The 26,487-nt window shown below is 43.2% G+C and overlaps 1 protein-coding gene across 2 annotated transcripts; it reads right to left on the bottom strand.

The window, feature by feature from the left end:
• Nucleotides 1-1,275: 1,275 nt before the first annotated feature.
• Nucleotides 1,276-25,803, bottom strand: LOC112265092 (G-protein coupled receptor 4). Of its 2 annotated transcripts, none has more exons than XM_024442134.2 (2): nucleotides 23,832-25,803; nucleotides 1,276-3,324 (listed from the first exon to the last, which is right to left on the bottom strand). In XM_024442134.2, exon 2 carries the CDS (start codon nucleotides 3,293-3,295, stop codon nucleotides 2,291-2,293), a length of 1,005 nt encoding a protein of 334 aa, XP_024297902.1. In that variant the 5' UTR covers nucleotides 3,296-3,324; nucleotides 23,832-25,803; the 3' UTR covers nucleotides 1,276-2,290. The 2 variants fall into 2 exon arrangements, with proteins under 2 accessions (XP_024297902.1, XP_024297901.1); XM_024442133.2 differs by lacking the exon at nucleotides 23,832-25,803 and adding an exon at nucleotides 11,936-12,792.
• Between the last annotated feature and the right edge of the window lie 684 nt (nucleotides 25,804-26,487).

Raw genomic sequence — 26,487 nt, 5'->3', positions numbered from 1 at the left:
ACGGCGTTCCTCCAAGGAATCAAGCAGGACTGAAATGACCTTGTTTGGCAGCGATACTCAAATAAACCGTTTGAAAGCAGTGGATGATATATCATGTTGCTCATCAATGAGTCGTGAAACACTCAATGCTTCTGATTAGACAGGTTGATTACAAAGGCATTGCAGTATGGCGACTGGTGAGCTCTACGTGGCTTTACAGCTAGTCATCCTCAGTCAGTGGAGGAATGTGTATTTTTTGTGATGCATCAGAAAAGGAGTCGAGCAGCTGCCAGTAAGAGTGATGTCGGCGTTCCTCTGGGGGTTCTGGGGGAAAAAAAAAAAAAGTGTCCAAAGTTTCAGCTTCTCCTGGACCAGCAGTGGAATATTGTTATGTTTAGTTTATCTGACAGATTGATGGATATCAGATGGTAAATGTCTCAATCTTTCCTCACACTTTCTCGCTCACTTTCTCTAATTTTACCTTCGCTCTCATTCTGTTTCTCCGGTCTACTTTCCCTTCCCCGTCTCTGTCCTTTCCTGTCTTCCCCTATCCCCCCCTCTCTATTTTCTCTCTCTCTTTTCCAGTATCTCTCTATAGCTCTCCCTTCCACCTAGCTCTCTTTGTCCCTCACATTTAAACACCACTCAAGCCGTCCCTACACACACACAGATGGATTATCAGAGAGAGACAACCATGTGTGGGGACTCGCAACGCAAGCTCAGAAGAAAACGCCCATCTCTCTCTCTGTAACTGCTGCAACATAGCCGTTTTAATTATTGGCGTGTGGGGTCATCTGTGTTACCAGCTCGAGATTACGGACCGCATGTCCGTTTTAATTGCGTCTCTGTTTGCTGTATTTTGTAGTATGTTAGCTGTCAGTGAGGCGGATTGAAGCCGTGCTCTCCGTGAGCCACTGCGTCTCCAGAGTTTTCGGTTCAGCTTTCCTCATCAGCGCCAGAGCGCTCTTATCCAGACCATAGGGACCACCACTAGGATGGGAACCATGAGCCCTACAAATACCCTACCCTAGCGCCTACCTGGGGACAGAGGGACAATGTCCCATCCCCACAGCCACATCACACTCCTTCGTTAAAGCGGTGGCCTACAGTGATCTCTCATGTTCAGAACATGAGTTTAAAAAAAGATGTACTGACTCAGTTGATGAGGAAGTTAATTATTTTCCAGTACTGTATGTTTGTTCTATTTTTGTATTTTACCTTGAGGGACTGAGAGAGGAACTGATTGAAACCATAATGGAATTGTACGTGTAAACATAAGAAACACATATGCAAATGTGGGTAGCTTCCTTTTTTGTTTATTGGATGAACATTCTCAACATGTCTTCATTGTCCCGTACTGTATTTTCTGGGATTTCAACACCAGTTTACTACATAGATTTTGTTTAGGATAAATACGAAATTGAACAATGTTCTCATTTGTCGGTCCACAAAGCAGGAAAATTAGAATATAAAAGGTTCATTTGTAAACCAACAAAATATCAACAAAAACCTCTGGCAGACCTGAAGAGATACAAGGGCCCTTCAAGCGGAACGACCCTGTAACATAAAGCCAGAACAGACAGCCTTTGAAAGGATTTTCCATACCAATGAGGACAGGCATTAAGAGAAAGCTCCAATTAAAAAGAACATGATGCATATGAATGAATATCCACCCTCATCACCAAGCAGGATATTAGAAAAACTACACAAAGGCTGCAGTCCTGTTCTTTGAACATTTTAAGGACAACCTGATTGACTGATTGTCCATGGAAGTGGGTTGATATGAAAGAACATGTTATTGAAGTCCCACAGCCAAACCTGCTGTCCTTTTTTTACAATGTACACGGAAGGGATTTACTGCAGTAGATGAAGGGCATAAATACAACAGACACGCTCAGTTACATGTAATCTGATTACAAAAAAACTAACTGTTTCAATTACGTTACCAGCAAGAATATTGTAATCAGATTACAGATATTTTTGAAAAACTAGATTACTTCTTAGACTACTTTTAAATTCAGAAAGGATGTTGTTTTCTCAATGGTATTCAATTCAGTATTGAAAAAGCATCCGTTTGTTCCACCTGAGCGAGTCAGGGATCACTATGATGACACACCAAATGCGTTTGATGGATAATTTTCATCTTCTTCTAATGCCCCTTAAAGGGAAAGTAATCCAAAAGTAACAGAGAGGGAGTTTGGGTAATTCAAAAGTTACGTTACTGATTACAATTTTAGACAGGTAACTAGTAACTGTAATTGATTACATTTAGAAAGTAACCTACCCAACCCTGCACACAAACACTATGTAATCATTTCATGTTTGTATGTGTCTTCCATGTTACTGCGATGACGGAACTGTCTCTCTCCCTTTGACTCTTTCTATTCCCACAGCAGCACAGTCTCATGTCCTCCCTCACCCCGTTACTGATCAGCACATACAGCACTGGGTCCACCACACTGTTCAGGCTGGACAGGGCCAGCGTGCACGAGAAGGGGAAGTGCATGATCTCCTCAAACTCACAGTACCTCTCTCTGCCCATATAGTAGTAGGCCAGGGAACGGGTCAGCAGGAGGAGATGGTAGGGGGCGAAGCACACAGAGAAGATCCCCATCACCCCGAAGGAGAGCAGCCGTACCTTCCTCTTAACCTGCTCCCCCAGCCCCTCGCTCTGCTTCACCTGGCCCAGGATTCTCCAGTAGCAGAGCCCCAGCACCAGCAGGGGCAGCAGGAAGCCGATGCCCACCCGCAGCAGGTTGAACAGGGCCACGGGCTTTGGCATGGGGTAGGTCTCGTAGCAGCGGTCCTGCGTGTCGTCGTGGGCGTCCTGCAGGTTGTCCTTGAACAGCACCAGGCCGTGTGCGGACATGACAGCCACGCACACAACCAGACACAGCACCCAGGCGTAGCGTATGCTGCGGAAGGCCTTGGTCCTCAGGGGGTAGGTGACGGCCAGGCAGCGGTCCACAGAGATGCAGCACAGCAGGTAGATGCTAAGGTACATGTTGGAGTAGTAGAAGAAGCCGGCCACGCTGCAGGACAGGCTGCCCAGGCTCCAGTGGTGGTCCTGGTGGTAGTAGTTGATCCAGAGAGGCATGGTGAGGATATAGAGTATGTCAGACAGGGACAGGTTGAGCAGGAATACCCCAAGGACGTTCTGGCTGCGGACCTGCTGGACGATGGGGCCAAGGGTCAAGAGGTTAAAGGCCAAGCCCAGGATAAAGGCCAGGATGTAGATGCCCATCAGGAAGTCACTGATAGGGCTTTGAGAGATTGTCACGCAAGTCAAGTTTGTTTTATCCATCTGTTTCTCCATCTTTGTTCAGGTCCAAACTGGAGTAGTTCCTGAAAAGACAAACAAGTACATTTTGTATGTAATTTGTGTAAAATAAAATACAGTTTGAATCGCTTGTGATGTATGAACCCTGATCAGAAAAGCTTGATTATCACATCTATGCATTTTTCCCCCCTTTATTTAATCAGGAGATTCATATTTAGTCTCTTTCACAAGGCCATGACTCATGAATGAGACAGACTAGTCTCTCTTTCCTTGAACTTCCCATAGTCTAATTTATCAGAATGTTACTCACATAGGGCTCTATTCAATCCACGTCGCAGAAGTTCAACTTTACAGCGTGATTGGAAGTTAAGGGGCTCCCGAGTGGTGCAGTGGTCTAAGACACCACATCTCAGAACAAGAAGCATCACTGCAGTACCTGGTTCAAAATCCAGGCTACATCACAGCCGTATGTGATTGCGATGTTTTATCTAAGCATACCTCTTTACTTGTTCAATATTAATGAGGTTGTCATTTTGACTGTTGTAAATCTCACATCTCAATATACTGCACAGGATATTACATCCAAATTACTCGACACAGTACATGGAATGATAACCCACATCATCAATACAGGCATATATCATGTCATCCTAATTAATACACAAATAACATATTTCCATTAGGTGACATTAGGTATTTTTCTACATATCTAAGCAAAGCTCCTGACTGGTGGTTCTTTTTTTTAAAGAAACAAAACATTATTTTCTGCTTCTCTGCTAAAAATCTGGGTAAACTATAGGAAGGTATAGCGGAGACCGCATTCAAGGTAAACGCTGCATATATCGGGTCACTTGGAAAAGACCTTAAATTTTATATTGCGGAAGCCCAAGAAAGTATACTATAGAGACACAAAAATAAACACACAATAATGTATAACATATCCATTGAACACAGTTGAACTCATCCCTCAAAAGATGACATCCTCTTACTCACAATCATTTTTAAAAATCTCAATATCCAGCTCATCATACTTTTCTCCAACCCCATTTCGTTAGCAAAATCATGAATGTGTCAAAAAGACACTTTTGACTATCCACTCTTACACAGTAAAAACTGTAACATACTATTTTAGCTTCGTAATGGGCTCTGGATGAAAAATATGAGTCTACCCTTCAAGATTGGGTCTCTGAGGTTTAGTAATAGTCTCACGGATATCTAAGCTTGATGCCCTCAATCTCACACAAGTTATCATGGAACCTACCAGGTACAACCCTAAATCAGTAAACACGGGCTCCCTCATAGATATCATCCTGACCAACCTGCCCTCTAAATACACCTCTGCTGTCTTCAACCAGGATCTCAGCGATCACTGCCTCATTGCCTGCATCCGTAATGGGTCCGCGGTCAATCGATCACCCCTCATCACTGTCAAACGCTCCCTAAACCACTTCAGTGAGCAGGCCTTTCTAATCGACCTGACCCGGGTATCCTGGAAGGATATTGACCTCATTCCGTCAGTAGAGGATGTCTGGTTATCCTTTAAAAGTGCTTTCCTCACCATCTTAAATAAGCATGCCCCATTCAAAAAATGTAGAACAAGGAACAGATATAGCCCTTGGTTCACTCCAGACCTGACTGTCCTTAACTCGCTAACATGTCAAGAGTGTTTAAGGTGTGTCTTAGTAACATCTTGAGGAAGTTAGAGTTAAGTTTGCAGAGAGTAATATGAGCCCAGCTCGGTTGTAGTGAAGAATAGCTTTGTACTGAGAGTAGCTGCCATTTTATGTCGATTGTGAATGAACATGTGCGTTGTTTTTGTATGACACTTTATTGCCTGTTGGTTTACTGAGTGAAAGCTTTGTGCTTGACAGTTATATTGAAATTAGTATCTGTTTCAGTGAATTACAGTGTTGTGACTTGAATAAGCCTTGTACCCTAAAGACTATCTATTTCCTGTAGATCTGTTGTTCTGTAAAATGTGTTACTCTTGTAAAATGATTTGCACTAAAAGTTATTATTGAGAAAACAAGACCGCATCACTCTCGTGATTATTTCTCCCCTTTTTCAGGGGCGTAACACTGGCACTTCTTTGGACACCGTTAAGAAGCCTCCCGACGAGCTTCAATGCCATACAACACTCCTTCTGTGGCCTCCAACTGCTCTTAAATGCATGTCAAACTAAATACATGCTCTTCAACCAATCGCTGCCCACACCTGCCCACCCATCTAGCATCGCTACTCTGGACGGTTCTGACTTATGTGGACAACTATAAATACCTAGGTGTCTGGTTAGACTGTAAACTGTCCTTTCAGACTCACATTAATTATCTCCAATCCAAAATTAAATCTAGAATCAGTTGCCTATTTCGCAACAAAGCATCCTTCACTCATGCTGCCAAACAACAGGTCATGACCAAGATGGCATAGCAGAAAGACGTCCTTTTTCCTCGTCTTGTCGTGTCCCGTGTATATACAGTGGGGCAAAAAAGTATTTAGTCAGCCACCAATTGTGCAAGTTCTCCCACTTAAAAAGATGAGAGAGGCCTGTAATTTTCATCATAGGTACACTTCAACTATGACAGACAAAATGAGGGAAAAAAATCCAGAAAATCACATTGTAGGATTTTTTATTTATTTATTTGCAAGTTATGGTGGAAAATAAGTATTTGGTCAATAGTTTACTGGCTAGCGTTACTATTCAGTTAACCACGGTTTGTGGTCATCAGCTATCCTTTAGCTATCGCCAGTTTTGTACAACGCGACCCAGACCAGAACATACCGGACCTAATTTTCTCTACATATCCCCGGATTTCAACCGCAAGCTCTGGACATTTACACCTGGATCTCGCAGCTAACTAGCTGCTATCTGTGTGACTATTGGCTTACGTCGATCCCAGAGCAAATATCAATTATTCCGGAGCTAGCCAGCTGAAGAGTTCCATCAGCCACTCCTGGGCTACAGTCACCTACCCGGACCCGTTTTACTGCCGATGCGGAGCCCCACCGGGCCTTCACGACTGGACTACCAACGTTATCTGCCCGAGGGAGTTATCCAACTGGCCCCTCTATCGCGACGTTACCTGAAATTCCATCTAATATTTAGCTGTCTTATCGGCTGCTATCTGAATAGCTCTATCAGACAATTTTTCTTGGGTCACTATAACTATATCTATTTTGCCAATTGGATTGATTCCCTCTACCACACGGAACCCCACTAATCTACCGACGGAAACGCACAAGGTGGCTAGAAACAGACCTCCTTCCTATGCTAGCTTGTTACCGATGGCCCGGCTAGCTGTCTGAATCACCGTGACCCCAACCAACCTCACTACTCACTAGACCCTTATGATCACTCGACTAAGCATACCTCTCCTTAATGTCAATATGTCTTGTCCATTGCTGTTCTGGTTAGTGTTTATTGGCTTATTTCCCTGTAGAGCCTCTAGCCTTGCTCATTATACCTTATCCAACCTTTCAGTTCCACCACCCACACATGCAATGACATCACCTGGTTTCAATTATGTTTTTAGAGACAATATCTCTCTCATCATCACTCAATACCTAGGTTTACCTCTACTGTATTCACATCCTACCATACCTTTGTCTGTACATTATACCTTGAAGCTATTTTATCGCCCCCAGAAACCTCCTTTTACTCTCTGTTCTGGACGTTCTAGACGACCAATTCTCATAGCTTTTAGCCGTACCCTTATCCTACTCCTCCTCTGTTCCTCTGGTGATGTCGAGGTGAATCCAGGCCCTGCAGTGCCTAGCTTCACTCCCATTCCCCAGGCGCTCTCTTTTGATGACTTCTGTAACCGTAATAAACTTGGTTTCATGCATGTTAACATTAGAAACCTCCTCCCTAAGTTTGTTTTATTCACTGCTTTAGCACACTCTGCCAACCCGGATGTTCTAGCCATGTCTGAATCCTGGCTTAGGAAGACCACCAAAAATTCTGAAATCTGTGTTCCAGCAGGTATATCTCTCTGGTCACCCCCAAAACCAATTCTTCCTTTGGCCGCCTCTCCTTCCAGTTCTCTGCTGCCAATGACTGGAACGAACTACAAACATCTCAAACTGGAAACACTTATCTCCCTCACTAGCTTTAAGCACCAGCTGTCAGAGCAGCTCACAGATTACTGCACCTGTACATAGTCCATCTATAATTTAGCCCAAACAACTTCCTCTCCCCCTACTGTATTTATTTATTTTTCTCCTTTGAACCCCATTATTTCTATCTTTACCTTGCACATTCTTCCACTGCAAATCTACCATTCCAGTGTATTACTTGCTATATTGTATTTACTTCGCCACCATGGCCTTTTTTTTGCCTTTACCTCCCTTATCTCACCTCATTTGCTCACATTGTATATAGACTTATTTTTCTACTGTATTATTGACTGTATGTTTGTTTTATTCCGTGTGTAACTCTGTGTCGTTGTGTCTGTCAAACTGCTTTGCTTTATCTTGGCCAGGTCGCAGTTGTAAATGAGAACTTGTTCTCAACTTGACCACCTGGTTAAATAAAGGTGAAATAAAAAATTTAAAAAATAAAAAATATAGATTTCAGTGCAACTCGCCAATTCCAAATTGCCTATGAAACTACAGCATCTCCCCACTTTTAACCCTTTCGTGTGAAAAGTTTCACCAATTTCAGGCTTTGTGACTCATCTTTTCTGACCCCCTCAGTGTATGATAGCAGTTACTGTCATAGGGTTCAGGACCTTATGATTGGACAAAAATGTGTCATGGAAATATTGGCTCCCACCTCCTAACGGGTTTATATGACCTTATGTTAATGCCGCTCCGCTGTCCAGTAATTGCATCTAAATTTGCCATGGATATTGCTCTGCATGATTTCAAACTGGCTGACTATCTGCTACAGCACAGGTTGTGATTAGTGGGAGAGCATTTGCACTTCATTGTGACGTCCGATGTGCCAGAGCCAGACTCTATGATTGGATGAACTAGATATTTGGAGGCAATAAGACTGACAGCAGGACAGTTTGTAGGTTTAACAATTGTTTAAATCCTTTACTCTAATGTAAGGACGGACATACAGTAGTTCTATAGAGTTCATATGGGTTGTTGTGATGATAGCAGGAAGAAATCTGTAACTTGGTGATGACATTCGGACTGGTACTACACACTGATAATCAGATCTAAGCTTCTGTCCTAGCTTGCTCATGAAATGGACAGGCAAGTCCGACTGTCACATGGAACCGAGATCATCATTCAAATCTAAATCCCAATTAGACTCTGGGAAACACGGTAGCAACAATCTGATGGATATCTAAATTCCTTTCAATACCACCTACGTGCATTTAGATTATTAGTAGCCTAATCACATAACTATCTTTTCAGGTCTCCGGTGGAGTAATACAAGGTATAATTTATTTTGCTGTTGATGGGTATTGAGGAGTAGTTTGGTTCGAGCTCATTGGAGAAAGAATTAGTTATGAAAGATAAGGCAGGAAATCAGTTTTTTTTTTTTTTTTTTTATGAGGCTGAGTAGATTATGTTGCTATGTTCCATCCATCTCCTGCTCGGGCTTTGTTGTTGTCAGTGTGCAGAAACAGAAGACCCTTAATGGTATAAGTGGATAATAGGGAGGAAGGTTGATTTCTTATCCAGCCTCATGAATTGAGATGCCATTTGGAAGTAGAGCAGAGTGCGTGTGTGTTGTGTGAGCGGGTGCCAGGCAATGTACAGTATGTATGATCTTAATTTGATCTAGTTTGCTAAAGCAGGAAAATATTCCTGCAGCAACAGAAAATGTGACTTATAATGTGGATTTTAATTAATGGGCATTCTTGTAGGGGTCGATACATTTTTCTTGCGAGGAAATTTGAAAGTGTAAATTCCAAACTTCAGAAGCCGCCTTAAACCTCAAATACACTACAAGTTGAGCATTTCTTGCATTTCCAAAAAGGTATACTGTTACAGGGTGATCAAATTAAGATCCTAAACACTAGGGGGGAAATGGTGCTCTCTAGAACATAAAAGAGTTGTTCGGCTGGCCTCATAGGAGGACCCTTTGGAGAACCCTTTTTGGTTCCTGGTAGAACACTTTTAGTTCCAGATAGAACCACCTTCAGGGGTTCTACCTGGAACCAAAAAGGGTTCTCCTATTGGGACAGCCAAAGTACCCTTTTGGAACCCTTTTTTCTAAGAGTGTACACGTGTAAGTATGGGTGTGTTGGTGTGCATTTGTGGGTGTGGGTGCGGGTAGGCCTATGGATGTAAGTAGCAGTGCATGTGTTACGGAAGTTGGCAGTCTCACTAAATTGGCATGAAATGTGATGTAAAGGTACTCTACAGTATAGAATTAGTGTTTATCTAGCCTGATAAAGCACTCAATCCTATTCCCTGGTTTATTCCTCGTGGTCTTGATCTAAAAGGTCATTCTATGGGTGATCCACAGATGTGTCATTAATCTAAGCTCTCACCATGTGGATGACTGAGACATAACATGCAAAATAAAAAGAGCCTGCCTGAACAATGGTCCATGAGGTGGGATTAGTCGTTCATTATGTACCCACTAAGACTGAGCATTGACTATTTGTTGTTTTCATTTTTACCACGGTAGTCTAAACCCTCGTGAATAGGGGCAATCTGAGAACTGTATTTTGGTTTGCTGAAAGACTACAGACCTGAAAGACAACTTGTGTAAATCAATAACCAGAACGTTCTGCTAGGCTGGTGTAATCTACAGGGTTTCCCAAACCCGGTCCTGGGCCCCCCCTGGGGGCACATTTTGGGGTTTTTTCCCACCCGCTACACAGCTAACTCAAATAACCAACTCATCATCAAGCTTTGATTAGTTGAATCAACTGTGTAGTGCTGGGGGGAAGAAACCCAGAGGGGGCCCCAGGACCAAGTTTGGAAAACCCTGTACTAGAGCACTGACTAGTCAAAACATTTGGCCCACAGTAATCACTGTGGAATCTAAAAACATCTTCTAGTTTCAGAGACATTGGTGGGATAATCATTGCGTTGTTGAACCTTTTGCCAACAGCTTGAGGTGTGAGTAACTCTGGTATTCCCCTCGTAGTAACAAGGATCACTAATGTTTCGTCGACTCCTAAAATACATTCATATTGCGGACACATAGTGCATGATACTGTAACACTGTGACCGCTGTGCGTGTGTTCTTGATACCTGTGCTATTGTGGTTACCCTTCACTCGAACACAGTTCCATTTCCTCTTTCTTTAGAAAATAAATGCTCGCTGAATGCCTGTCCAAACTTGTACATTCCAGTACATTACTGAAGAACACCGGAGGTCTACTTTCTCAGGCAAGCTTTGGTTATGTCTCAAGTTTGACCTGGAGAATGTACTTCTTTTTTTTAAAGCTTTCTGACCTGTCTCATTAATAAAGCATTGTGAATATTAGTGTAGCGGGCAACCCTTCATAAGGAGTCTGCATCTATACATGCTACCTGTCCTTGCATTCTCTCCCACAGGTGTCTCGGTCTGCTACATGTCAGATTTAAACACCGTCTTGGATAACTCCCTGAGATTGTGGGTGTACTTTCCTCCTTGTATTGTCCCTATTCTCTCAGCGTCAAATGAACCTTGCTTAGCGCCTAGAAGAGTACATTTGACTGACACGACACGTAATATCTACCCACTGAAGCCACCCTTCCTAGCCCTCTAAAGATGTTTCTAATGAGGGTTTCAGTTCATTACATCCATCCAGCAGTATGCTAACGTTCTCTTCACCAAACACACAGGTGTGGACTCTCAGACGTCCAGTGACAGCGAAAAGTCAGCCCCTCCCAGGTTACAGTCAGCCCCTCCCAGGTTACAGTCAGCCCCTCCCAGGTTACAGTCAGCCCCTCCCAGGTTACAGTCAGCCCCTCCCAGGTTACAGTCAGCCCCTCCCAGGTTACAGTCAGCCCCTCCCAGGTTACAGTCAGCCCCTCCCAGGTTACAGTCAGCCTCTCCCAGGTTACAGTCAGCCCCTCCCAGGTTACAGTCAGCCCCTCCCAGGTTACAGTCAGCCCCTCCCAGGTTACAGTCAGCCCCTCCCAGGTTACAGTCAGCCCCTCCCAGGTTACAGTCAGCCCCTCCCAGGTTACAGTCAGCCTCGTGTCCCAACGGTCTCGAAGCACAACTCGTTTACATCTTGAGAAAAATGTCTTCTTCTTTCTCAAATCAGAAGACTGTTCTCCTCCACATTTCCACAGTTCTCAGAATCCACCCTCTGTTTTGCCCTATAAGCACCTGTGGGAGCAATTAGCATGTCCTCGATCATTGAACCAGTCACTGGCTACATTCCCAGGCCTCTTTAGTCTAATCGTTTAGTAAGGCTGGGGGGCAGTTCTTTTAGGACCGAATTCAAATTAAACTTGTCAGCGCAATCTTTAGGTAGAATATTTAAAAAGCATGCACCTGCATCTGTGAGGCGATTTGAACTGAGACCTGAAGGACTCACCGATCAACTTGAGAGAATGTCTCATCTTCCAAAACATACAGCGATACTCTGTGCACTAACTTTTAGTGAATGTCTCATCTTCCAAAACATACAGCGATACTCTGTGCACTAACTTTTAGTGAATATCTCAACTCCATCAGAGAGGAAGACGTTGACAAAAGCTTTATCATTCCTTCAGCTACACTTTTAAATCACTTCTGAGTCCTTGAACACCGTTTTTAGAAGCCCTCACCTGCCAGTTGTGGGACTTCGCTTGTTGTCGACAACGGTTCTCCACAGTGGGTCAAGAACTTCTGTCTCCTTCCGTAACCCTCATGGACAGGAGATTTCCATTCAATCAGCCTGAGGGGAGTCTTCAGAACATTTGAGGTACTGCCAGACCGTGAGAGTCCCACATGGCGACAGGAAGAAAGCTGCGACCACTCCAGTCAGAAGCACTCCGATGAGAGAAGACAACCGACAGGCTGGTGTTTTTCAACCCAGTACACGTCCTCTGTGACTGGGAAATGCCAACCATTAGCAGTCAGTCCACTCACTGAAGTCAAGACGTCAGACAGACAGCCAATGCACGAGAGGAGACACGGAGAGAGAATAAGTCAGCCACGAGAGGGGAAGAGAAGAGGGATGTTTAGGGCAAGAGGGTGGGAGTTTCCTTTCAGAATACACGTGCATCTTAAAAGTAATGACTTTAGGGTGGGGGCGGGAGGGTAGAGACTCAGCTAGAGCCCCCTGTCACACACACTATCTCCCCCAGCACATCCAGATGGATCATTCTTACTGAAACGTTCAACTTGACTGGCAGTCAGGCTGACCACAATGGTAGTTTCCTCCACGAGAGACCACAATGAAACTGAAACTAACAAGAGACAAAAGAGAGCTAACAGAAGCAGCAGATTCTCCAGACATGCAGGCATTGTGAGTCAATGATACAATGGAAGATAACGATCTTTGATATCTGTCTAACGGGCTATTCCTGTGACGTAGATGTCCAATACAACACGTCAAGCGGACTGAAACCGCCAGTGAAAATGCAGAAATGATTCAACACGGGTCAGGTCGTCCCTAACGTCATCTCTGTACTAGAGGTGAATCACATCTGGGGGGAATCACATGACTTGGACAGCATCTGCCTATTAGTACAGGAGGGAGATATGTGTATCACAGTCTGTGTTTATCTGGGAATGGGAAGTGAATATCCTGTATAAACCGGCTCTCCCTACACTCTGTGTAAACATGTGTCATTCGGTCTTTGAATTCTGTCTTGTCGTGCTCTCTCAACATGCATGTGAGGTTCAATGAGTCACAGCTGTGACAAAAAAAATGTTTTTAAATGAGCGTCACCGCAGGGAGATGTACAGTACAGGAATGCATGAAGGGACAGTGCATTTGGAAAGTATTCAGACCCCTTCTATTTTCCACATTTTGTTTCATTACAGCCTTATTCTAAAATGTATTAGATTAATTGTTTTGCTCATCAATCTACACATAATTATTGTATTTTTATTTAACAACGTCCCATAATAATTACAATGCGAAAACATTTTTGCAAAAAAAAACAACAGAAATACCTTATTTACAACCAATTTTCTATAAGACTCTAAATTGAGATCAGGTGCATCCTGTTTCCATTCATCATCCTTGAGATGTTTCTACAACTTGATTGGAGTCCACTTGTGGTAAATCTAATTGATTGGACATGATTTGGAAAGGAACACACCAGTCTATATAAGGTCCCACAGTTGACAGTGCATGTCAGAGCAAAGACCAAGCCATGAGGTCGAAGGAATTGTCCGTAGAGCTCCGAGACAGGATTGTGTTGAAGCACAGATCTGGGGAAGGGTACCAAAAAATGTCTGCAGCATTGAAGGTCCCCAAGAACACAGTGGAGAAGTTTGGAACCACCAACACTCTTCCTAGAGCTGGCCTCCAGGCCAAACTGAGCAATCGGGGGAGAAGGGCCTTGGTCAGGGAGGTGACCAAGAACCCGATGTTCACTCTGACAGAGCTTCAGAGTTCCTCTGTGGAGATGGGAGAACCATCCAGAACGACAACCATCTCTGCAGAACTCCACCAATCAGGCCTTTATGGCAGAGTGGCCAGACGGAAGACACTCCTCAGTAAAAGACAGCTCGCTTGGAGTGTGCAAAAAGGCACCTATAGGACTCTCAGACCATGACAAACAAGCTTCTCTGGTCTGATGAAACCAAGATTGAACTCTTTGGCCTAAATGACAAGTGTCACGTCTGGAGGAAACCTGGCACCATCCCTACGGTGAAGCATGGTGGTGGCAGCATCATGCTGTGGCAATGTTTTTTAGGGGCAGGGACTGGGAGACTAGTGAGGATCGAGGGTGAACGGACAAAGTACAGAGAGATCCTAGATGAAAACCTGCTCCAGAGTGCTCAGGACTTCAGACTGGGGCGAAGGTTCACCTCCCAACAGTACAACAACCGTAAGCACACAGACAAGACAACACAGGAGTGGCTTCGGGACAAGTCTCTGAATGTCCTTGAGTGGCCCAGCCAGAGCCCGGACTTGAACACAATCGAACATCTCTGGAGAGGCCTGAAAATAGCTGTGCAGCGACGCTCCCCATCCAACCTGACAGGACTTGAGAGGATCTGCAGAGAAGAATGGAAGAAGACCCAAGAAGACTCCCCAGATACAGTTGTCCCAAGCTTGTAGCGTCATACCCAAGAAGATTCGAGGCTGGAAACGCTGCCAAAGGTGCTTCAACAAAGTACTGAGTAAAGGGTCTGAATACTGTGATATTTCAGTTTTTATTTGTAATAAATTCGCTAACTTTTCTAACAACCTTGCTTTGTCATTATTGGTCTTGTGTGTAGATTGAAGAGGGATTTTTTTTTCTCATCCATTTTAGAAGAAGTCTGTAACGTAACAAAATGTGGAAAAAGTCAAGGGATCTGCTTACTTTCCTAATGCACTGTATGTGGGTAAGTGAGCAGATGTAAATGTCAGTGGTGACACGTTTCAGAGATTAGAAGTTGGAGTTGGAGAGAAAAGGAAAATCTGTCCTGATGTGGGGATGTGTTGTGCTCAACAGGGAGATGGAGAGATGAAGGGAGAAAGACAGAGCCTCTACGGGGTGGGCAAAGCCGGGCGTGGAGTCACCAGACAGAATTTGTGCCCTCTCTGTTTTGTTTCCCCATAAACATAATGAATGGTATATGAATTACAATGCCTGGTTTTGCCAATGTAGTGTTGTTGGACCTGCCAGTAGCGCAGACCGGGACAGAGGCTATGCCGGTGCGCTTTCATGATCTGAGGAGGGGGAAGGAGGGGGGGATGTAATAATGTAATATTTAGTAGTTAAAATCCCAAAATGCATTGTGATTGGGCACCTAGCCATGCAATGCCATAAGATACCGTCTTCATCACCTTCATTTACGAATCTAATTGGATCCCACCCAGGTCGGGGTCAAATGAACCGTTCTTTTTTCTCAAAGAGAGAAAAAAAAGTTGTTCACTTTTCCAGACAGCTACAGCTAACAATAGGCTAGCTAGTAGCTACTAGCTTCGTTAAGGTCAGGAAGCGGTGAGCGGAATATTTATAGCTGGCTAATCAGCGTGGATATCTGAAAATGGCTAGCCACTGCCAAAAGCAAAAAGAAATGGAGGACCACCATGTCGAGTGCGATGCCAAGTTCACCGAGCAGCCCGCTAGGCCTACCACCGAGATTGAGGAGCCTAGCAGCAAATGTAATACCTGCCCACCCCCCACGCCGCCTGCTGACCACCGAGGTTGAGGAGAGCCAGGGCCTAGCACCAACACCACGAGGGTAACATCACAACAAGCACCTGCACCTCCATTACCCCAGCCACTAGTAACTAGCTCCCGAGGACTTGTTGGATCTAACCAAAACTGAACCAGTGAAAGCGGAGTTCATTGGTTCTTGCAAAACGAAATCGGCACCACAGCCAGCAACAACAAATGGACCCCAATCAGTTGTCTTCAAAGATACGGCGGGCCTTTGTCAGCAATGCAGACTGTGCTGTTGGCACTGAAGCATGGGTTTGGATTAACATTTGGGGACATCTACAGCAATGTGTGAAAATTCCTTCTCCACTCTTAAGGGCTTCCTCAGTGAACACAGGCGCAGCATGTTACATCAACGAAAAGCCTAGCTGGTCCGGCTGGCATATGAACGGGAGCTGACAAGTACATTTCGGCAGGAAAGGAAAATGGAATCTGACATTTGTCATGAGGTTCAACACAGCATGGAGGAGGCTGCAACTCGTCTAAATGGTAAGCTATGACCTTTATGGCCCTGGCTACCGTGCCTGAATGATTCATTCATTGGTTTTCCCTTATGTAACCCTACTTGTTGTTAGGCTCATTTAAAAAAAATGTAATGTAGAGTTTAGGCCTTTGCTTTTTACTTCAATTCATCTTTTAGATGTATCTGTGATTCATCTCATTCCTTGCTTTTGTGGGACAATTTGCTATTGATAGATATACAGTTTTGTGTTATTTGACGGGTATAGGCACAATGACCAATGTAGCCTATTGGTTGTGCTCGGAGGTGACGCTGCCGACACATCTAACATTGTCCTTTCATCGAGCTGACTGGCTGTAGCCTTCTGTCCACGGTCCTGAATGACGTTTCCAGTGTGTGTTGTTTTAATGAGCGCATCTTGGGCTACCAGTCTTCGTGGGGACATCTACAGCTGGTGCTTTCTTGTGTGCGAAATGACAAGACAGTTGTTGTGTATATGACTGCATTTCAGATAGGCCTCCATTTGTGGTACATTTTGTATGTAGGACCCATACCGTGTGTGGCCTACTACAACAAGTGGGCAAACTTTCACTCGGTTCTTATTCATTTGCGTTACAGTTATTGTGTGATAGAGGCTGTTGTAAAAGTGGTCAATACTATGATAACAATATAGCCTACTTTCTCACCTCTCCCTGCTCTCTCTCTATGCCGTTTGTGTTTGTGTGTGTTGAGCTCAGAATGGGAATTTACTCTTATTCACGGCAGTTTCAAATTAGATACTCCCAGGTAGAACATTTTACATAAGCTATGACTGTAGAACATATTACATCAGCTATGACTGTAGAACATTTTACATCAGCTATGACTGTAGAACATTTTACATCAGCTATGACTGTGGAAAATTTTGCATCAGCTATGACTGTAGAACATTTTACATCAGCTATGACTGTAGAACATTTTACATCAGCTATGACTGTAGAACATTTTACATCAACTATGACTGTAGAACATTTTACATCAGCTATGACTGTAGAACATTTCACATCAACTATGACTGTAGAACATTTTACATCAACTATGACTGTAGAACATTTTACATCAGCTGTGACTGTAGAACATTTTACATCAGCTATGACTGTAGAACATTTTTACATCAGCTATGACTGTAGAACATTTCACATCAACTATGACTGTAGAACATTTTACATCAGCTGTGACTGTAGAACATATTACATCAGCTATGACTGTAGAACATTTTACATCAGCTATGACTGTAGAACATTTTACATCAGCTATGACTGTAGAACATTTCACATCAACTATGACTGTAGAACATTTTACATCAGCTGTGACTGTAGAACATTTTACATCAGCTATGACTGTAGAACATTTTACATCAGCTATGACTGTAGAACATTTCACATCAACTATGACTGTAGAACATTTTACATCAGCTGTGACTGTAGAACATTTTACATCAGCTATGACTGTAGAACATTTTTACATCAGCTATGACTGTAGAACATTTCACATCAACTATGACTGTAGAACATTTTACATCAGCTGTGACTGTAGAACATATTACATCAGCTGTGACTGTAGAACATTTTACATCAGCTGTGACTGTAGAACATTTTACATCAGCTGTGACTGTAGAACATATTACATCAGCTGTGACTGTAGAACATTTTACATCAGCTGTGACTGTAGAACATTTTACATCAGCTATGACTGTAGAACATTTTACATCAGCTGTGACTGTAGAACATATTACATCAGCTGTGACTGTAGAACATTTTACATCAGCTGTGACTGTAGAACATTTTACATCAGCTGTGACTGTAGAACATATTACATCAGCTGTGACTGTAGAACATTTTACATCAGCTGTGACTGTAGAACATTTTACATCAACTATGACTGTAGAACATGCACTTACTTTGATTGAGTTTGCTTTCCTGAAACTCTCCCACACAGAAAATATTGTGCACCTGAAGAAGTGGCGGCTTGGTTACACTCATTGCAAAGTGTCTCAAATTCAACAGAAATATAGAGAAAAATATAGATGAATGCTATGCTATGAAGCCTGTAAGAATCTTTTAGCAACTAGTGGTGCGCTCCCTGTCGAGTTGATTGATCTGTGCATGTTTTTAGCCTAGTGGATAGAGAGTTGGGCCATCAACCGAAAGGTTGCTAGATTGAATCCCAGAGAAAGGCAGTTAACCCACTGTTCTTATGTCGTTATTGTACATTTGTTCTTAACTGATTTGCCTAGTTAAATAATATATATATTTTTAAAAGCCACAAATTATGCGTGTGCCTACTGCATCTACAGCTGCATTTTGGATACACATCTCCTAGAGGGGCACATATCCTTCTTGCAACCCAGTCTCTCTTTAATGATGTACTATATGTACAAATTAAGACTGGGTTACTTTCTTGTGTTATTCTGTTAAATGACGGTTGTTGATGTCCACGGCTACATTTCAGATACATTTTTGTATCTTGTGTTATTAGGGCTGTAACACAATACTAGTTATGCCCCCTCAGGTATGTCATCCTGGAGGGAGGGAGGGAGGGAGGGAGGGAGGGGAGGGAGGGAGGGAGGGAGGGAGGGAGGGAGGGAGGGAGGGAGGGAGGGAGGGAGGGAGGGAGGGAGGGAGGGAGGGAGGGAGGGAGGCAGGCAGGCAGGCAGGCAGGCAGGCAGGCAGAGACAGACAGGCAGGCAGACAGAGACAGACAGGCAGACAGCAGACAGGCAGGCAGGCAGGCAGGCAGGCAGAGAGACAGGCAGACAGACAGACAGGCAGGCAGACAAGCAGACAGACATATTTGAATTGACATTTTTCTGCAGACAACATATCTCCTTGCCCCACCTCTGCTCTCCTCCATGAATTCAGTTAGGTCCTGCTGCCTGTGTATGCCAAAACTCTGCACTGCATCATACAGTAGTTATGGCAATGCCTGTCTCCTGTAACATTCTGTAACAGTTAGCATCAAGGTCATCTGTACTTAGCAAGTAGGAACATTTAATTTGGGTAGAAATGTCATGAAAAATATGGGTGATGGTCTTACTCTACTCTGAGTGTACAACTGAGAGTGTATATGTCCATCCATGCCTTTTGAATGTTTGGAGATATTATAAATACGATGCGAATGTATTACTAAGGCCTAGATTCAATCAGATTACGTGTTAACGTGTGATAGCAGACACCCACATAGGGCATATTGTGGCTGTGTCGGAGGGGGAATTGCGTTGGAGCACTCAATTCCGTGAGATGCTGCTCTTGCATCATTTTCATGAAGCCACACCTGCCACACTCATATTGGAAGTTCAGAACGAGTAAGTGTAGGCCATATAGAAATAATAACTCTCAAATTGAAAAATCATTCAACTAAATAATGAGGGTTTCGTTCATCTTAAATGGAGGTGTAGATTGCATCTCACATTCCAGTGCTTTAACTTGTCTACAAGGCTGCCTGGGATTTCTGTTCGTGCGATTCTGTGCAGCCAATGGCAATGTCTGCTTTAGGGGCCACTTGTAGATTTGACACCTCTATTATAGTTCCACCTCTGACACCGCCAGAACAGCGCTATGCGATTGTCAGCTAAATCGAATCGGATTGAATAGAGCTCTTAATACATTGTAGCCCAGAGGAGAAACTGATATCTCAGGGATTCTTGAAAGATAGGACGAGAGACAGAGCTACACTACCATTCAAAAGTTTTGGGTCACTTAGAAATGTCCTCGTTTTTTAAAGGAAAAGATGATTTTGAATGGAATATCTACATAGGCATGCAGGGGCACATTATCAGCATTATCGCGGTAGGGGATTTTGCTATAGGACCGTTATTAAGGTACCCCCGTCGAGAGTGATACAAGTCGTCTCACTCAAGTTCTTATGTCACCCGGCTAACAGGTGACTCACAGGTCCGCCGGACTGGCCTGGTTATGTATCCTGCCCTTTTATTCAGAGATTAGCCTTGAGTGATGCCGTTAGGCTTGTTTCTTAGTGTAGAAACTAGACTTGTTTCCCTAGATTGGGAGTGTCAGAGGTGTTCTCTCCCCTAGGGTTTTGGGTCTAGTTTCTGCTTTTTATTCCGTGTTTGCAAATCACACAGTTGCACACGTTATTACAGTTTATTTTTTTAGTCCTAAATCTATAACATCAAACATCATCAAAACACGTACTACTATTAATGCCTTATATATGTATTAAAACAAGCGGTTAATTACCTTAGCGCAGGTTGACCTGGTTGGTCCCCAAAGAGTATGTTCTTCCAACTCACAATTTCTCTAGAGGCTTATCCAATCACTCAGTATCTGTTTCTCCTACGAGAAGTTTGTACTATGATTTAGTGATTCGTGAAGAGAACGGTTCGAGATCAAGACCCTTTGTAACACCACTGATGATATTTATCTACTTCGGGTTAAGGGGTGGATATCTTTAAGCAACAGGGGTGTAGAGGGTAGTTGTCTCAGTATGTCTCGTTCAGAAATCAGAAGTCAAGAGATACAATTGTTCTAGAGTATGAAAGTCAGATATGACCTTTTAGGTTGATGATAGTTGAAGTATCACAAGCTGTCCGTCAGTGATAAGTCAAGTAGCACTATCATGCCTATCTGTTGAAGGCATGCTTCTTATATACTCTTTTGTCGGGACCAAGTCAACCCATGCTCTGAATTATGTTTTTTTCACAGTGTAGCCTAGCACTGAAAATGCAGCTCTGAGCGTGTCGTAGCAGTGCTATTACTAGTTGCAGTACTTCGGGTGGCTGTGGCGTGAGGTGGCAGTGCTATTATTATTTGCAATGCTTCTGGTGGCTGTGGCTATGCATCATCTAAACCCAAATCTTCCATCAAGTTCACCCAGTCAAACTCTACTTCTGGTTTGACTCCCTCCGTCTTGCTTGATGACTCATCCTCCCCTTCATCTGGGGGTGGTGCCTGAACCCGGGGTATGTCATTCAACCAGTTGTTCGGCTCCCATTCCAGAGGCGGGGCCAATGGAGGAGGTGCCCTCAAAGCTCTTTTTTGTGCTCTTGCATCAGCAACCATCACTCCTGTGTTCCAATGGCACGTTGTGTTAGCTAATCCAAGTTGATCATTTTAAAAGGCTAATTGATCATTAGAAACCCCTTTTGCAGTTATGTTAGCACAGCTGAAAACTGTTGTACTGATTAAAGAAGCAATAAAACTGACCTTCTTTAGACTAGTTGAGTATCTGGAGCATCAGCATTTGTGGGTTCGATTACAGGCTCCAAATGGCCAGAAACAAAGAACTTTCTTCTGGAAATCGTCGGTCTATCCTTGTTCTGAGAAATGAAGGCTATTCCATCCGAGAAATTGCCAAGAAAATGAAAATCTCGTACACACGCTGTGTACTACTCCCTTCACAGAACAGCACAAACTGGCTCTAACCAGAATAGAAAGAGTGGGAAGCCCCGGTGTACAACTAAGCAAGAGGACAAGTACATTAGAGTGTCTAGTTTGAGAAACAGACGCCTCACAAGTCCTCAACTGGCAGCTTCATTAAATAGTACCCGAAAACACCAGTCTCAACGTCAACAGTGAAGAGGCGACTCTGGGATGCTGACCTTCTAAGCAGAGTTGCAAAGAAAAAGCCATATCTCAGACTGGCCAATAAGAAGAAAAAATTAAGATGGGTTAAAGATCACAGACACTGGACAGAGGAACTCTGCCTAGAAGGCCAGTATCCCGGAGTCACCCCTTCACGGTTGACGTTGAGACTGGTGTTTTGATTGTACTATTTAATGAAGCTGCCAGAAAAATGTCGCCCATACAAAAGGGGAAACTAACAAAGAGTCACTGACAACAACCAAAATGAAACGTGGGGTTTTAGGAGGGGTGTCCACTGAAGGTTGACTAGCCAAAACACTTTTTCTGAGAGTTTGAAATTAGGATAATTTTCTCTGGACAAGGGCATTTCTGGGTATAAAGTCGACATGGAAATGAATAATATTAAACGTTTCCCCTTATAAAATCCCCCTAAATGTTAAGGTCAAATAATGTAACCAAATGCAAAAATGTCATCTTAAAAAAAAAAAAAGTTTCCCTGCCAGACAAGGACTGTCCCGACTTTCAAGAATCCCTGCTCTACAGTTACCAATAGTGTCAACTTTACCAATTACATCCACAGCAAATTCAGGAAGTTGTGCAAAATAGGGTCATGGACAGGACCGTCTCTACCGTGTAATCTAGGTTGATAACAGGGCATTGTGTGTTCTCTGTTTGAAAACATTTAAGACTGAATAGACCAATCGCTGGCACGTGACATCCATCACCACTCGGCCATCTAATTTCCCTGTATGGGTAAAAAAAGTCAACTTGCCCATGTTTTATAATCTTCTCTAAAATCTAACTTTTTAGTGCCTGGAAACAGCTACTGGTCACAGATGCACATAGGGGCACAGAATTCACCACGGCACCATCATGCTACTTATGATTCTAGCCACATCACCCTGGCTGACAGTCCGCAGAGCAGCTGGTGCCAAATCGAGTCCTGTGTTAGCTAACCAGGGACTGTTTTTCTGATGACTGCAGCTGTCCAATCACGGCTGTATGGTAAACAAGCCCTCAGCTTGGAGGACAGATAGCTCTGCTATGATTACACATACTTCAGCTTCACATATCTTTACGCAGTTTCTTCATCTCACTCTCCCTTTTTTACATTTTTTTTATCTGTATTTATTTTTTGCAGATAAACGGTTGATGAATCATGATGCATTTAACCTCCAGCGTGACACTGTTTATCTTTTGTAGAGTGTAGTTGGTATTTTAGAGCCAAACAACATGTCACATGTATCCCTGTTATACTATATTTTGTTTTGAGCTGGAAAAATATGGTAATGGACAGGTCATGTGTTCTTCCACATTATCTGTGAGCAGTAGAGCAACTTAAGCTTTCCATTATCAGTTCCACTTGCTTTGCCAAAGTAGTTGTTAAATGTATGTCGTTTGACATTTGTTATGAAGTCTTAAATCAACATGGCTGTACGTTACGTGGGTCAAAACAGGGATATATCAGCCCATTATTAGAAACTCTGTAGGACAAGGTGGGTGGATGCATAGAGGTGAGCGCTGGCCTGGTCTGTTTCTGAGATACAGTATATATGAGAGGGATTACAATGACATCCAGCACTGTACTTAAAAAAAAAATAGTTGGTGTAGGTGTGTCTGTGCTTGTGTCCGTGTGTGTGTTTCCATGTGTCTGTGTGCGTGCGTGTGATGACTCCTAACTCATGACCATGTTTGGCGTTGTACCGAGAGGAAAACTGAACTAGTCTAAAAATGTATACTGTAGGACTATTGTCTGTTGCCATGGCAGCTAAAGGTCTAGGCAGAGTCCTCTCATTGAAATACCCTCTTCCATAACTTGACTGTGAAGGAACCATCTTTCTGGATCCCGTCTCATAATTTAACAAGTATGGGTTTCATACCTGGGTTAAAAATACTATTTTGTGTATTTAAATTACTTTCAAAGACTTTTTGGGTTTATTTAAAAAAAATGTTTTATTGAAAAGACAGTTGAATGTATTTGGAAATTCACTTGGAAAGTATTTGAAAATACTCAAATACCCTGACTCTAATACATTCATTTAACCCTGGTATTTGAAAATAGGATTTGAAATAAGTATTCAAATACACTTTCAAATAGTAGGCTTTTCATAGGAAATTATTTGACAGATCTTTCAAATACTTCCAATAGAAGTAGTTGATTCTTTGAAAATACTCAAATACACAGAAAATACATATTTAAACAACAAATACCGAAGTATTTGAACTCATGTTTGATGGGTTTATTGTTGCCACCAATAAGTTCAGAGTATGATGTCCTTTTTACCTGCTGTGTGAGATTGCCACTTACCAACCAGTAGGAGTAACAAGTGTTCCTCTGTCAGACCCAGCAGGCTAGTGAAGAACTCTCACCATTCAGTTTGGTCCTGTGCAGCTAAGTCGGTAGAGCATGGGGGCTTGCAACGTCAAGAGTCGTGGTTTCAATTCCAGCTGGGTCCACCATATGCAAATGTGAAATAAGCATCTGCTAAATGGCATATATATATATATAGCAGGTACTTTCCTTCACAGCTGGCCACAAGGCTCTCATAATATGCCCATGTAGAATCATGCAAAATGCTGGCTTTGTATCCTGACAAGTGGCACAGGTGTCAAACTCATTTCATGGAGGGACGAGTGTCTGCGGTTCTCTCCTCTATTGTACATGATTGATCAATTAAGGTCACGGATTAGTTAGGAAATCCCCTTACCTGGTTGTCTAGGTCTAAAGTGGACACAAATTGAAAGAAAATAACAAGAATCAACAGACACTCGGCTCAGCATGGAATGAGTTTCGCACCACCCCCCTTCTAAACCATGAGAATTGAATGGAAGGCGGTTGGAAGCCATGTCTATCTGAAGCCCCAGTTCTCTCCCATCTGTAGTATGGCATTGACACTCGTGATCTAGGAGAGCTGATTGACAGGCTGTGAAAAGGCCTTGGAAGCAGGACCCCCAAAATGTGATGAAGATGTATTAAGTAGGCAGATATTGGCCTGTCAATCAGAAGGGGAGAAAACATCTTACGAGGAAAATCTCACCCCACACACGTTGATTATTAAGCATTGTCGACGCTCTCTCTCTGTATTTCTCTCTCTCAATCGGTCATTCAATCCACATACTGTATGTGTTGCAGTGTGATGGAAACTCTGAGCAGATAATGTCTGATGAGCACCACTGATGCATGTCACAAAAACATACGTGCCGGGACGCAATTTGATCTAGATACGAGTGGTATGCACAACCATCATTATTCACCCCTGTAATTCTCCCAAGTCTTCCATATGCCCCCCCCCTAATCTTCCGTCTCATTGTTCAAGAGGCAACGCGCTGAATAAAATGACACAGATGAAAAATGGTATGTCAAGGTTTGTACTGATGTTACATATAAATGCCGGGATCTTCGATAGGTTTACATTCGCCAGGCATACATCGATCACACTACATAAAGACATGGTTATACGTGTACATTAATAGTCCTTCATAACTATGCTTTTCTCCTAGACAAATCTACTTCACATGGACATGCAACTTGTTGACACGCTAGATTCATAGTCAGTCATCAATATCATAGCCCTCCTCCCACACTTTAACATTGACTCCAAAGATGGGCCGTTTGTTGTCTTTCTACTGTATCTAAAATAGCAATAGCATCCCCCCTCCCGACTGCCCATTGGTGTTTAATGGTGTCCATGACAAACAATTCAGAAAACGTCCACATTGCCTCCATCATAGCAGTGTATGTCTACAGGTCTAGGACCCACTCGAAACACCATGGCTTGTGATTTAGCACTTCCGATGACGAGCAGTCTCTAGTCTTCCCTAATAAGTCATCATCAATAATGGCGTTGCACCAACCAGGACAGTTCCGTGCATTTTTCCTATTTTGTTGCATTACAACCTGTAATTGAAGTAGATTTTTATTTGGATTTCATGTAATGGACATACACAAAATAGTCCAAATTGGTGAAGTGAAAAAACAAACACAGAAAAGCTGTGTGTGCATAGGTATTCACCCCCTTTGCAACGAAGCCCCTAAATAAGATCTGGTGCAACCAATTTCCCTCAGAAGTCACATAATTAGTTAAATAAAGGCCACCTGTGTGCAATCTAAGTGTCTCATGATCTGTTACATGATCTCAGTACCGGTTCTGAAAGGCCCCAGAGTCTGCAACACCACTAAGCAAGGGGCACCACCAAGCAAGCGGCACCATGAAGACCAAGGAGCTCTCCAAACAGGTCAGGGACAAAGTTGTGGAGACGTACAGATCAGGGTTGGGTTATAAAAAAAGATCAGAAACTTTGAGCATCCCACGGAGCACCATTAAACCCATTATTAAAAAATGGAAAGAATATGGCACCACAACAAACCTGCCAAGAGAGGGCCACCCACCAAAACTCACAGACCAGGCAAGGAGGGCATTAATCAGAGGCAACAAAGAGACCAAAGATAACTCTGAAGGAGCTGCAAAGCTCCACAGCGGGGATTGGAGTATCTGTCCATAGGACCACTTTAAGCCGTACACTCCACAGAGCTGGGCTTTACGGAAGAGTGGCCAGAAAAAAAGCCATTGCTTAAAGAAAAAAATAAGCAAACGCATTTGGTGTTTGCCAAAAGGCGTATGGGAGAAGATACTCTGGTCAGATTTAGCTTTTTGACCATCAAGGAAAGCGCTATGTCTGGCACAAACCCAACACCTCATCACCCCGAGAATACCATCCCCACAGTGAAGCATGGTGGTGGCAGCATCATGCTGCGTGGATGTTTTTCATCGGCAGGGACTGGGAAACTGGTCAGAATTGAAGGAATGATGGATGGAGCTAAATACAGGGAAATTCTTGAGGGAAACCGGTTTCAGTCTTCCAGCGATATGAGACTGGGACGGAGGTTGACCTTCCAGCAGGACAATGACCCTAAGCATACTGCTAAAGCAACACTCAAGTGGATTAAGGGGAACATTTAAATG

The sequence above is a fragment of the Oncorhynchus tshawytscha genome, linkage group LG13 (assembly GCF_018296145.1).
Source record: "Oncorhynchus tshawytscha isolate Ot180627B linkage group LG13, Otsh_v2.0, whole genome shotgun sequence".
Taxonomy (NCBI): Eukaryota; Metazoa; Chordata; class Actinopteri; order Salmoniformes; family Salmonidae; genus Oncorhynchus; species Oncorhynchus tshawytscha.
The sequence above is the reverse complement of the archived record's forward strand: the minus strand, read 5'-3'. Positions and strand labels throughout refer to the sequence as shown.